Source organism: Anticarsia gemmatalis, chromosome 5, assembly GCF_050436995.1.
Source record: "Anticarsia gemmatalis isolate Benzon Research Colony breed Stoneville strain chromosome 5, ilAntGemm2 primary, whole genome shotgun sequence".
Taxonomy (NCBI): domain Eukaryota; kingdom Metazoa; phylum Arthropoda; class Insecta; order Lepidoptera; family Erebidae; genus Anticarsia; species Anticarsia gemmatalis.
This window is the reverse complement of record NC_134749.1, coordinates 8,723,375-8,738,281: the sequence shown is the minus strand read 5'-3', so window position 1 is coordinate 8,738,281 and position 14,907 is coordinate 8,723,375. Positions and strand designations below refer to the sequence as shown.

Sequence of the window (14,907 nt, the reverse complement as noted above, 5' to 3'; positions counted from 1 at the left end):
CTAGAGCATCTAGATTTGATTGTTTTCTTTGTGAATATTTAACTCTTTGTCTTGTTCTCATAAATAACAATGAAAATAAAAACTTAATCTTTTGCTTGCTTTGAGTAGTGTAGCATAACAATACTGTGCATGCTTCATATCCTAGAACAAATCATGTTGAAAATGCGAATAATTTCATTCCGAAATTCAAAACCGGACCATAATTCACGTTCGTTCACGAGCTACAGAATTCTTGGAATGACATTACGGATACAGTAACAATGGACGCTTACGTGTTAATTAAATAGATCCGGACACAAATCAACGCTACCACATATGCACTGGATAGTGAAGTGACGATATTAATTGATGATATTCGTATGAGTAAATATTCGTATTATCAAATGTTGCTTAAAATTTCCGCATTCGTTAATATTTTTGTAAGGAACTCTAAGATGTTTTAGTAAAATTTCATTCAGTTATAATTACTTACAAGATAACATCCTGCCATAACTGAAAATCTAGAAAAATTACCAAAATTTTTAAATTCTTGCAGTTTTTCAAATTTTAAATGAAGGAATTGCAAGTAAATTAACCGTTAAAAAATTACGTCCCATTAGATTTTTGTGTATGCTAACAACACAAAAATCTATTTTGTGTCTCAGTAACATCACTTGTCTGTTCTAAAAATAATCGCGTTGACTGGTGTTCGACCTTGACGCATGTTAAAGTTTCAGAGTCAAGGTGCGCGCGCGCATTTCTCCGCCCCACTCACGCCAAACAAACGCCAGCCGCGATCTATAAAACCATACTACCGGACCAATAACATCAATCAACATTCGATTCTTACAAACACTAAACATGTTCAGCAAAGTAAGTTAATGAAATTTTATATCGTAATACGATATTTAGTTCTACATTCCGTCAAAACTGGTTTAATATTGTAACAACGAGTAAATAAATCATGCCTTAATTTGGGACATTACTCTTTACTACTTAGATTTTGAACTCATTAAAGTTCTTCATTAAAAATAAATACTCTTTCAGCTCGTAGCTTTCGGCGCCCTGTTGGCTGCTGCCAACGCTGGCCTCCTCGGCCACGGACACGCCGTGTCCTCCCAGAGCATCGTGCGTCACGATGAGGCTCACGTAGCCCCCGTGCACTACGCCGCTGCTCCCGTAGCTCACTACGCCGCTGCCCCCGTTGCCCACTACGCCGCTCCCATCGCCCACTACGCCGCCCCTGTCGCTCATCACGTTGCTCCCGTCGCTCACTACGCCGCCCCTGTTGCCCACTACGACGGCCACGACACCTACGTAAGTAACTCATTTGTATAGCAATTGGTCCCGCTTCATTATATTCACAAAATATCAAAGATACTGGTATTAATAAACAAATAATATTTCAGGCTCACCCCAAATACGACTACTCTTACTCCGTGGCTGACCCTCACACCGGTGACCACAAGTCTCAGCACGAGAGCCGCGACGGTGACGCTGTGCACGGATACTACTCTCTGGTGCAGCCTGATGGCTCCGTGCGTGAGGTCCACTACACCGCTGACGACCACCATGGGTAAGACATAAGATATTCAAGAATGTTCTTATGTAACCAGTCTGTTGTACTGATTATGATACTTATTTACATTTATCTGTTTCAGTTTCAACGCTGAGGTCCACAACTCAGCTCCCTCCGTGCACCCCGCCCCCGCCCCCGCTCACGGCTACCACCATTACTGAGTGAACAATGCAGAGTGACTGTTACCTGAATGTTTGACTTAACATGAAACTATTTATATTTTTGTATGTTTGATATACATTTGTGTGTGAGAATGTTGTGAATAAGAAGTCTTGTGATACAACAACCTATGCCTTTCTTTTTGTTTAACAATTAACGACAGAATCTTACAAAGAAACAAAGACTTGTTCCAATATTTTTTTGCTTATTTGAATGATTATTATATTTTAACCCTAAAAACACATACGTTAAAAACTTCGAATCTTAGACAAATACCAAAAGTCACAAATTTTTAAGACATTTGCACACTACCATCATAATGAGAAGAATTGATGTTTCGGTCAAGAAATTTTCCCTCTGACATAATAAGATAAAAATATATTATGCAAATGTGTGGTCAATGCCAGCATTTTTTTTTATTCCTAATCTTATTGCACTACATCATTGACAAAAACAGGTTTGCTGCGTCTATAAAAAAAAATACACGTCTAGTAAAATATATGCCATCAAAAACATTCTGTAAAAACCTCAAGTCTCGCCGTAAAAAGTTGTGAGATCAATATAATACCAAGTCGATTAATCTATTTAGTCTCTACTTAAAGGACCTTCTGTCTTAAGTTATTACGTATGTTATTATCATGCCAATTTTTTAAAAAATGCCTCTAAAACAAATAGACTGACTTGGTCATCGCATGATTTGATTAGTTAATGCTTCTGAAATGTTAATGGCGAATTTGTGTTTTCTTGCGATGACCAAGTCGATCTATTTGTTTTAAAGGCATTTTTTTTAAATTGGCATGATAATAACATACGTAATAACTTAAGACAGAAGGTCCTTTAAGTAGAGACTAAATAGATTAATCGACTTGGTATTATATTGATCTCACAACTTTTTACGGCGAGACTTGAGGTTTTTACAGAATGTTTTTGATGGCATCTCACTTCTTTTTGTAAAGCGAACATAACTCCAATTTGTATGGAAAGACGTTTTTTTTCACAATTTATTTTATTTATTTATTAACTTCATATGTATACAAAAGTTGTATAATGGCGGACTTAATGCCATAATTCAACATATTTTCCTATGGGAATGTTGTTCAGTTTCATGGGCTAAACACCCTTACCCTCCCTATACCCCCTACCGTTATGCCTCATATAGTAGGTACCTATTTACACCTATTTATTTTATTTTCTACAGTAATAATAATTCATTAACTGCAAATGTAATCTTGTAATCTTATACATTTATATGGGATTACAAAGTTATTGTTGCAGTTGGTGTATTTAGAAAACTGGAACGAAATTAGACAATATTGAATTTTTCCCATGATTAAGACACTAAACCCTATTTGTATTCTAAATTTTAAGCTTCTAAGTCTGCTAGAAGTACCTTAGACTTTTGATGATCGGTGAGTCAGTGAGTCAGTGAATCAGTGAGTGACAAAATTCAAAATTTTAACAAGTTGTCATTCTTAAACTACTGGTTCAAATTGACTGAAATTTTAAATATACCGTGTTTATACAATGACTGATTAGTTGCTGAAAATCCAGGCTTCTTGTTTTATCCACAACGAAATTATAGGGGTGTCAAAAATAGCCCGAATTGCTTCGAGAAAAGGATGTTACGGCCGTGCCGCTTTTTTTTTGCTCGACTTGCGGGGGCACTTCCGTGCCCCCAGATTCGAGAAAAGGATGTTACGGCCGTGCCGCTTTTTTTTTGCTCGACTTGCGGGGGCACTTCCGTGCCCCCAGATTAGTCGTTCAAAATTTACAAGAGAACATTCCAACGCAAACAGGAAAGACTCAAAAACACTAAGCTAAACTGTTGAAATCGAACCCAGAACCCTGGAATCAGCAATTGCGTTTATAATCTAACGAATGCAAACCACATTAAATTAAGTTATCATATCAGAGAGAATTGCACTTTTCACTTCAATCATTGTTATACAAGTAGCCTAGTTAAACATTATATATTTTAAATAGACTTATCACAACAAATATGACTATGATAATATAGTTGATGTTACATATAAGAACTTTCAGTTTGAAAGGAATAATATGTGTATTAAAATTAACAGTAGTAATAAAATAAGGAAAAAGTCCTTGTCCGGCAGTAGCCATTAGCATAAACAAACTGCCGAGATATCACCCTGTCATATTTAAATTAATTATTATTGGTGAATTATTGTCAAGTGTCAAGAATTATTATCAATCTGAGACCGAATCAGAAATGAGAAGATCCGTAGAAGAACCAGAATTACCGACATAGCCCTCAGAATTGCTAAGCTGAAGTGGCAATGGCCAGGGCACATAGCTCGCAGAACGGATGGCCAATGGGGCCGAAAAGTTCTAGAGTGGCGACCACGAACCAGAAGACGTAGCGTAGGCAGGCCCCCCATCGAGTCCGTTGGATACGATTGTGGAATTCCTTGGGAGAGGCCTTCGTCCAGCAGTGGACGTCTTTCGGCTGATATGATAATGATGATGATATTATCGAGTCGAATTATTTTTTTTTTTTTGTTGTTACCTTCGTGTGCTCTACTTACACTTTATTTTGTGTATTTTGTGACTTGTAAATTGTAAATATTATGATAATAAAAAAAATTGTCAAAAACTTTGTTTGCTATTAGCTCGTATGCTGCACTCGGGCGCCGGAAATTTACTGTATTATATCCTTTTGCTAACAACTCAAACAATACGAGTACAATAAAATTACACAATTACAAAAAACATTGACACTTATGTTTGTCAATTTATCTTTATAAGTATGTTTTTAAAAGTATATAAGTATGTTTATCAGTTACTAGCTGACCCGCGCAACTTCGCTTGCGTCACTTAAGAGAGACTGGGTCAAAATTTTCCCCGTTTTTGTAACATTTTTCGTTACTACTCCGCTCCTAATGGCCGTAGCGTTATGTTATATAGCCTATAGCCTTCCTCGATAAATGGGCTAACTAACACTGAAAAAATTTTTCAAATAGAACCAGTAGTTTCTGAGATTAGCGCGTTCAAACAAACAAACAAACAAACACTTCAGCTTTATTATATAAGTATAGATTTGATTACTATAATGCAAGCTCTGCTTAGTTTGGAATCAAATGACCGTATGTGAGTTGTTCAATGATATTATTTATTTATTACTAGCTGACCCGTTGCAACTTCGCTTGCGTCACATAAGAGAAAATGAGTCATATTTTTCCCCGTTTTTGTAACATTTTTACTGGTACTCTGCTCCTAATGGTCTTACCGTGATGTTATATAGCCTATAGCCTTCCTCGATATATGGACTATCTAACACTGAAATAATTTTTCAAATCGGACCAGTAGTTCCTGAGATTAGCGCGTTCGAACAAACAAACTCTTCAGCTTTATAATATTAGTATAGATTAGTATAGATATAGATTGATAATATTAGTATAGATTAATTGTCACAGTCCATAGTTAGCCGTCAATTTTGGAAGTCAAAACCGGTTCAAAATTCTGATGTAGGAACTTTAATTTGTGTGAATTTAATTACTTTTATCATACTTACCTACTGTTGTTATTAGTACTTATAATACTACTTACTGTTGTTACTAATTTTATTTTAATCCTCTATTTCAGAGGTGGATAAAGACAGCATGACTGTCACATTTATAAAATTAGGTAATTCTAATGATTTTTAGTAGTAACCGCAGTAATTAACTACGTTTTAAAATAGTCACTTCTATTTTCATTAAGTATAGAAAATGTAAATACTTAGAAAACAATTAAGTTCTAAATTATGTAGCTGACACACTTATTATTATAACAAAGAGGGAATTCATAATAATTCAGATAGATCACCATCATTATAAACCAATTCCGACACCCAAAAATATCTCAAAATATTTGAAACAATGGAAAGAATTCCGGACACCGGACAATACCAGCCACATCAATATCGGAACGTGCGACCTTGATTATCTCAGTTTCAGAGTCAAGGCCTCCGCACGCATTTCTCCGCCCCACCGCTACTGCGTATGCGCCGCCCGCGATCTATAAAACCAAACCACTGTTGTCCAATGACATTAATCAACATTTGATTCGAACAAACATTAAACATGTTCAGCAAAGTAGGTTATTTATTATATAATATTTTTTTTATTTAAAAAAAACTTATAATTGAAATATAATTATGTCGAACGTATAATAAATTTTTCACAGCGATATTTTCGATTATCAAATTTAATCGATAAATTACTATTTCAGCTTGTAGCTTTCGGCGCTCTGTTGGCTGCTGCCAACGCTGGTCTCCTCGGCCACGGACACGCCGTGTCCTCCCAGAGCATCGTGCGTCACGATGAGGCTCACGTAGCCCCTGTGCACTACGCCGCTGCTCCCGTAGCTCACTACGCCGCTGCTCCCGTAGCTCACTACGCCGCTGCTCCCGTAGCTCACTACGCCGCTCCCATCGCCCACTACGCCGCCCCTGTCGCTCACCACGTTGCTCCCGTCGCCCACTACGCCGCCCCTGTTGCCCACTACGACGGTCACGACACCTACGTAAGTGACTCATTTGTCTAGTTATTTATCCTACTCTATGTATTTATAAAATATCAAAGATATTGGTATTAACAAGCAAATAATATTCCAGGCTCACCCCAAATACGACTACTCTTACTCCGTGGCTGACCCTCACACCGGTGACCACAAGTCTCAGCACGAGAGCCGCGACGGTGACGCTGTGCACGGATACTACTCTCTGGTGCAGCCTGATGGCTCCGTGCGTGAGGTCCACTACACCGCTGACGACCACCATGGGTAAGACATAAGATATTCAAGAATGTACTTATGTAAATAGTCTATTATGATATGATACTTATACATTTATCTGTTTCAGTTTCAACGCTGAGGTCCACAACTCAGCCCCCTCCGTGCACCCCGCCCCCGCCCCCGCTCACGGCTACCATCATTACTGAGGGATCAATGTTGCATAATTAATATTTGAATGTTTGACTTGACATGAACCTATTTATATTTTTGTGTGTACGAGTTTAAAGTGTGTGTGAATGTTGAAAATAAAAAGTGATTTATACCAACATATTTTTTTACTTCAATTTTATCAAAATCAATTAACATTGTTGCATCAGTCAAAGTTTTATGTTTTTTGATTCATCAATAATAATTCCAGAAATAATTGTAGACATGTAAGTTACATGTTACATTGAACGTTACATGATGTAACGTTCAATATTTAATGGAAATTCCAATCAATACCAAACAAAGCGTAAAACTACTGAAACCTGAACTGGCCTTATGAAATTTTGTCTCTTAATTGTGACTGACATTTAATAAAAAAAAGAATAGGCAAAAGTATATTAAACAATTAACCAAAAACAGTTATGTAATTAATTCATGAATCAAAACAAATACGAAACAATCAAAAGTAAAAGTTATTAGAGCCACATATTCTTTTCTCGACAGAAAGCAGTAAAAAGTTCTCTAAGTTTTAATCCATGGGTAGACATCGATTTCGTTCAATACCAATAGCATTTTTGAGATATGGTTCTTAAATTTTATACATATTTATCTCAATATCACACATTAGTTAGTATTTTCGTGGTGAAGTAACTTTTAGGATAACTGTGATCCCAATCCAAGTTATCGCGCATGTCAGTTTACAACTACATTACGTCAAAACAACAATGTATTCGACTATCAAATTGACGTACCCTAGTTGTCAATTTAGATGCACAATAAGCATGGCCAACATGTTTACCCTACGAGTAGTTGTACTGAAAAACACTCTAACAATTGTAGTGGTTTTGAGGAAAAATATCGTTTTCTTTTTAAGTCACAGAATAGACTAACCTTAACAATTTGAGAATAGGAAAAGTAATGTACGTAGAAGTGGAAAAGTATTTAAATAAATACTACTTTACATTCGTTTAATTATAATATAACAACATAGTAATACAAATGTCAATGACACTTGACACGAAGTTAGTACCACTCGTAGTGTCTCGGATTTCCGTTATCGCATGACTGAACACAGTTTCATTAGAATGCAAATATAATAATATAAAAACTATACTTCTCTGTGAATACCTGTAGATTTATTTAGAAAAAATAGTGTTTTTTTTAAACAGATTTTGGGCAAAGCCACCACTGTTAAAAATAATACAAGATAATGCGCTTTATGTATTTAAAATTTTTAACTTACATAAAGACAACTGCTTTAATTTGAACCGTTTGTAGTAATGCAATAAAATAAAATATTGCCCGACGATATTTTCAGGGCCAGTGTACAAAATATTTTATTTTTATTAATCTGCTTCTGTTAAAAATATAATGCAATAAACTAGTTATATTTTGTTATGAACAAAATGTTACTTAATATTTGACACAGTTAAATTATTAAAAGAACGATAGTACCTCACGCGGCGTAATGCAAAACAAGGGTATTAAAAAAAAAATTTATGCAAGCAATCGTTTTGAGACGGTTAAGGAATGGTGGAAAAAAAGGGGTGATTGGCGTAAACGGGAGAAAGTTGCAGCTACCTACAGCATATAAAAAACATATTTAAAACTGTGAATGATGATTTATTCCCTCTTATGTAATAAGGTATCTTTGACTTATGCCCAATGATTATAGATTATTACAAAACACTAAAACTAGACTTTAAGCTTACATATATACAAAAACAGTTGCATAATCTCATACCATGTTTCAATTATACGTAAATTTAAAGTTACGATTAATTTAGAATTAATTTATAGACTAATCTAGAGGCCGCCCGCGTCTTCGTCCGCCTGGAAACCCTTCTCGTGTAAATCCCGATCCCTCGGGAACTCCGGGTCTTCAGCTACCTACATACCTAATTTCATCGTAATCGATTCAGTAGTATTTGCGTGAAAGAGTAACAAACATCTATACATACTCACCAACTTTCGCGTTTATAATATTAATTAATATAGTAGGAAGTAAGTTTAATCGTGAGATTAAAACTCACACTTCACATAATTTAATACCTGACTCATAATGATTCACATATCTAAAATATTATCAGGTATAAATCTTTACATAATATGTATTAAAAGGCAATTCTTTCGCATTAATATATTGAGGAATTAGAGTAAGGAAACTTAAAGTAGATAGGTTCTTTCAACGTTTCCTTCACTAGTATAAAAAATGTGTTGAATTTAGATCAATTTAACTGGTGCGGATATCGACCTTCATACATCTCAGTTTCAAAGTCAAGGTGCGCGCACGCATTTCTCCGCCCCACCGCCACCGCACATGTGCCGGCCGCGATCTATAAAACCAAACCACTGTTGACCAATGACACCAATCAACATTTGATTCTTGCAAATCAAACACTAAACATGTTCAGCAAAGTAAGTTATTTATTTAAAGCAATTAGTATGGTATTTATATATCAACTCTTGCCTATGCTTGAAATGAATACCGCATATTGAGACAATATCTTCGACAATTCCTTTTTTATTTGTTAATATTTAACATACACTCGGATTTTCAGCTCGTAGCTTTCGGCGCCCTGTTGGCTGCTGCCAACGCTGGTCTCCTCGGCCACGGACACGCCGTGTCCTCCCAGAGCATCGTGCGTCACGATGAGGCTCACGTAGCCCCTGTGCACTACGCCGCTGCTCCCGTAGCTCACTACGCCGCTGCCCCCGTTGCCCACTACGCCGCTCCCATCGCCCACTACGCCGCCCCTGTCACTCACCACGTTGCTCCCGTCGCCCACTACGCCGCCCCTGTTGCCCACTACGACGGTCACGACACCTATGTAAGTATCTCGTTTGTATAGCAATTGGTCCTGCTCCGTTACATTCATGAAATATCAAAGATACTGTAACAAACAAATAATATTCCAGGCTCACCCCAAATACGACTACTCTTACTCTGTGGCTGACCCTCACACCGGTGACCACAAGTCTCAGCACGAGAGCCGCGACGGAGACGCTGTGCACGGATACTACTCTCTGGTGCAGCCTGATGGCTCCGTGCGTGAGGTCCACTACACCGCTGACGACCACCATGGGTAAGACATAAGATATTCAAGAATTTACTTATGTAACCAGTCTATTACGATATTATGATACTTATTTACATTTATCTGTTACAGTTTCAACGCTGAGGTCCACAACTCAGCTCCCTCCGTGCACACCGCCCCCGCCCCCGCTCACGGCTACCATCATTACTGAGTGAACAATGCAGAGTGACTGTTACCTGAATGTTGGACTTGACACACACTTATTATTTATTTGAATGTATCAAATGTGCGATGAGAATGTTGTAAATATAGATTAACTGATTCTTCGTATATATTTCTTCTATTTCCTTTGAATACATCGATAATATATGCTATTTAGAATCACGATTTCATATATTCTGGGATAGGCATAAACCGAAGAACGCTACTTGGTACGATCCTTATAAACTTTCCTTGCCTCATTGAAATCCATATATCGTATTATACCACAAACACCTATGAGAAAATTCTTGAGTATCAAAGTCGTCTTATCAAAGTCGGATAATAAAAACATGCTCACCAATGAGAACAATAGAAGCGGATGGGTGGATTGGTGGGGAAGCGGCTAGTGAAAAAAAAATAGGTGAAGTGATTATGAAATAAAGAACTTTTTGCCCTATAGACATTTAATTCGAATTATTACTATTCAGACAGATGACATTTCAGCGTCTTTATCCATAACTCCATTACGCTAACAATCTTGTCAAATAAAGGCCTATTTAAACGAAGACAGTTTCTCGTTTCGAAGATACGGTTATCGAAGGAATATAAAACACTGTTTTCGTCTAAACATTCGCTCTCATCACTCGTTGCTTTGGGTGACAATTGCCTTGCAATGGAATATTGTTATGTCCGTATATTCGTAGGCAAGATTTTTACTCTTGCCTGTATGTAAACATTTTGACACGATTGCGTTATGGCGATTATTGTATGTGATAGTAGTGTATAGTTTCTCGCACGGAACCGTACGAGAAACTATCCCCATCTCAATTGGCCTTTAGTCAGATATTTTGTTTCCCCATACTGCCGTAATTTGGAGTATTTTCAAGAATTGAAGATTCATTTAAAGGAAATTAAACCTTGTTGATATTCTAAAGTTTTCAAACAAAATAAATTGCTTCCAATCTTTGGTATTGTAAAGAAAAACTGCAAAGAAGGTTATATTGTTATTCTTCGTCAACATAATTACGTGAACCTAAAGGAAATTTTGTATAGCAGAGATTGGTCTGTTGCCCATCTTCTACGTATATGTTACAAATGCGATTACTTGTGAAGATGGATGTGTGTATATTGTATGCAATAGCGTATGTTTGTGACGCTTAAAAACCAAACCTATAAACATATTTTGATGAAATAAGATACGATGATAATGCTTATGATCCGAATAACAAATAGGACAACAAAATATTATTAAACGCGAACGAAATTGCGAGCAAAGGCTAGCAATTTCTAAGCTGAAAATTATTTGATTCGCAATAAAAATATGTCACTATGTTATGAAAAGTTTCCTAATATGTATACATTGCATAGCCTTCAAGCTCGGATTAGTGGTAGTTATGTGACAGTTAAATATTGAAACAAAAGCCATTACATTAATATCTGATTGTTGGTTGTCCAGATAAACACTCTACAATAATAGTCAATAACTATTAAGTGTCATTCGAATAGATATTAGCAAAAACGATTTAACTACACAGCAATACAAAAGTAATAATCGGTTGCTGTAACTAGACTATTTGAGTGTGGAATAATAATCAACTGAATGCGGCTGGTAGCTAAGGCTATATATACCACGGTGTTGGGGTTCAAGTCAGAGGTTGTAAACTATTGCCTTAATTGTTTTAAAGAAATTCTAAGCGATTGTAATGTGCGTGACAGATAGAATCAATGATCTCCGTGTAAAAGTCAAAACTACTTTTACGATCACTCTTCAGTCTTGTTGATCTTTTGTTAAAATTTGGCCCAAAATATTATAAGTGTGACATTGTACTCTTATTTTTATTACTCTAGGAACGCCAACACATATGTACATTACCTACACAGTAGACAGTTTAGGAACACACTCATAACGCATAATGATAACATATTGTAGTGGGGAAACTTACATCGGACACAAATTACAACCAGACCCCAAACAACAATTTAGGATCGCATAAATAATTGTTCCATGTGGGAATCGAACCCACGACCTCCATGCGAAATGGTAGCAGCGTAGCAACCTTAAACACAGCGCCATGGAGTCACGACACTACATATTACATAGTATTATATCATAAAATCTATTAATTTAACAACTTGAACTAAAATAGATTATTTTATCGCGTGTTTTGCATGTCAATGTCACGGAGGCGATACACACGCGAATATATCTCCCACTGCATTGTCAATATCACACATGTTGTATAAAACCGAAACGTGTGAATTTATAGATATCAATCGATATTATATCGTTACATAACAACAACAAAACAACCAAAATGTTCTGCAAAGTGAGTATGAAAAATTAGTTCCTAGAGCTCTTTTCAATGATTCAACTAGATTCTTGAAGCTTAAGTTACACTTGTGCTGTTCGCAGTTTTCTGACGAATAGGTGGATACATATGTATATGTTCAAAATTTTAGTAGCCTCAACAAGGGGTTGCTACAATGCTAAGCTTTTTTTTATGCTGTGTACCAAATAACACTTAGCTTAACATGTAAATTACCTCTTGAGTCTTTTGCACTCTACCGTTTCGAATTAGTTTAAAGCTACGTAATTTTCTTGTAATTTATTATTTCTTTCCAGGTTCTTGCCTTTACCGCCCTAATGGCTGCAGTCAACGCACTCCCTTACAGCCACGGACACGCCATCTCTTCTCAAAGCGTTGAACGTTACGATGAAGCTCATATTGTACCATTACACTATGACATTCCTTTCCACTACGCCGCCCCTGTAGCTGACTACGACGGTCATGATACTTACGTAAGTAGAACACAAATGCTTATTGAGTTTATCAGACTATGAGTGATGCGAGAAGTCACAAACATTAGAACATAATATATTGTGTCGGTATCTATACTAATATTATAAAGCTGAAGAGTTTGTTTGTTTGTTTGAACGCGCTAATCTCAGGAACTACTGGTCCGGTTTGAAAAATTATTTAAGTATTAGATAGCTCATTTATCGAGGAAGGTTAAAGGCTATATATATCATCACGCTACGACCAATAGGAGCTGAGTACGAGTAAAACATGTTACAAAAACGGGGAAAATATGCATTCTCTCTTATGTTGCAAGCGAAGCTGCGCGGGTCAGCTATTAATAATAACCTTTCTCTGATGCTTTTTTGTATCCTTGTCTTTTAAAATACTTAGTAAAAGATCCTAAAATAATTCGTACACATTAAAAATCGTCATGTAACAGCATATTTTTATCCAGGCTCACCCCAAATACGATTTCGAATACTCTGTGTCTGACCCTCACACCGGTGACCACAAGTCTCAGCACGAGAGCCGTGACGGAGACTCCGTGCACGGATACTACTCCTTCGTTCAGCCTGATGGCACTATCCGCATGGTTGAATACACTGCTGATGACCACCATGGGTAAGCTTAAAAAATATATTAAATTTAAATGTACTCTTTTTATCCATGTACCTATCACTAAAGAAAGGCAATAAAAGTCTTTCTATTTTGAACTGGCACTTCAACTTTGGTATATTTTACTTCATCGTGAATATGTATTTACAGGCCGAATTGTGGACTTCCTCCTTTTTAAAGTCGGTGAATTAGTGTTTTGATAACATTTTTTATATTTAATAATTATACCATACTAATTTGTTTGTTATTATTTTCAGTTTCAACGCTGTAGTACATCACTCGGCTCCGTCTGTACACCCAGCGCCCATCTACGAACAGTACGAACACGCTCATTATTACTGAAAATTAACTTTCAACTGATTGTTTATAATATTTATTAACAAAATAAAAAAAATCTGATAAAACTTTATGATCTTGTTTACTTTTTTTATTTAAGTATATTTATTAAAAAAAATGATAAAATCATAGGTTAAATAAAAATATCATGTAAAATAATCGTTAAAACTTTGGTGAGATAGTAGAATTTTAGTTTACCTGACAGAATTTTATTATCCTCGAAAATATTGAAATTGTACACAACAGAACACACACATATTTATTTATTGTTTATATCTTTAAAAAAAATCTTAAAGTTATCTCAAAAAGTTTAACTTTATATTTAATAGCTGACCCGCGCAACTTCGTTTGCGTCACATAAGAGAGAATAGGTCATAATTTGCTCTTCCCTTATTGGTCGTAGGGTGAAGTTATATAGCCTACAGCCTTCCTCGATAAATGGGCTATCTAACACTGAAATAATTTTTCAAATCAGACCAGTAGTTCCTGAGATTAGCGCGTTCAAACAAACAAACAAACTCTTCAGCTTTATAATATTAGTATAGATATCAGGTTACTTATTCAATATTTGCACTTGTCCCAGACTTCAACAGATCACTCACCTAGTTATTTTGAGTGACTGATCTGTAAAAGTAAAAATAAAATGTTGCTGAGTAGCTACATTGGAATTATGTAAATAATTAAGAAAATTTTGAAACTTTATATGAGGTTTTTTAAACAAACACCTGTATAATAATTTGCTTTTTATTGGCATAAATGTATATTTAACATCGAATACAAAGAATAAACATTTAATACAAATAATATCGGTTTTACTTTTAATAAAAATATATTTTTACTTGAGTTGTCAGAGAACAAATTGGATTGAACATACATAATTATTATGAAACTGAATTTAGACGGCGGACCATATAAAAAATGACACTAAAATATAATATGTTCATATGTTTATGATACTAAGAACAACAGAATCCATCTCGATGGTCACACTGAAAAATCTTTAATACACAACCGTAATATAATATACTAGCTGACCCGCGCAACTTCGCTTGCGTCACATGAGAGAGAATGGGTCATAATGTTCCCTGTTTTTGTAACAATTTTCGTTGCTAATCCGCTCCTATTGGCCGAAGCGTGATGTTATATAGCTTATAGCCTTCCTCGGTAAATGGTCAACACAAAAATGTTTTTTCAATTCGAGCCAGTAGAGTACTTATTATTCTGTGCCAGTAGGTAGTTCCTGAGATTAGCGCGTTCA

The 14,907-nt window shown here is 36.0% G+C and overlaps 3 protein-coding genes across 3 annotated transcripts; all 3 read left to right on the top strand.

Annotated features, from left to right (window-relative positions):
* The first annotated feature begins 807 nt into the window (after positions 1 to 807).
* Positions 808 to 2,118, top strand: LOC142973075 (uncharacterized). Its single transcript, XM_076114627.1, has 4 exons — positions 808 to 852; positions 1,027 to 1,296; positions 1,389 to 1,555; positions 1,641 to 2,118. Exons 1-4 carry the CDS (start codon positions 841 to 843, stop codon positions 1,717 to 1,719), a joined length of 528 nt encoding a protein of 175 aa, XP_075970742.1. The 5' UTR covers positions 808 to 840; the 3' UTR covers positions 1,720 to 2,118.
* A 3,647-nt stretch (positions 2,119 to 5,765) lies between these two features.
* On the top strand, positions 5,766 to 9,966 carry LOC142973266 (uncharacterized). The gene is made up of 8 exons (XM_076114903.1): positions 5,766 to 5,811; positions 5,948 to 6,241; positions 6,333 to 6,499; positions 6,579 to 6,652; positions 8,886 to 9,076; positions 9,220 to 9,489; positions 9,578 to 9,744; positions 9,829 to 9,966. The coding sequence occupies exons 1-8, from the start codon at positions 5,800 to 5,802 to the stop codon at positions 9,905 to 9,907; spliced, it is 1,254 nt and encodes a 417-aa protein (XP_075971018.1). The 5' UTR covers positions 5,766 to 5,799; the 3' UTR covers positions 9,908 to 9,966.
* A 2,246-nt stretch (positions 9,967 to 12,212) lies between these two features.
* On the top strand, positions 12,213 to 13,655 carry LOC142973265 (cuticle protein 7-like). The gene is made up of 4 exons (XM_076114902.1): positions 12,213 to 12,224; positions 12,521 to 12,697; positions 13,153 to 13,319; positions 13,571 to 13,655. Exons 1-4 carry the CDS (start codon positions 12,213 to 12,215, stop codon positions 13,653 to 13,655), a joined length of 441 nt encoding a protein of 146 aa, XP_075971017.1.
* The last annotated feature ends 1,252 nt before the right edge of the window (positions 13,656 to 14,907 follow it).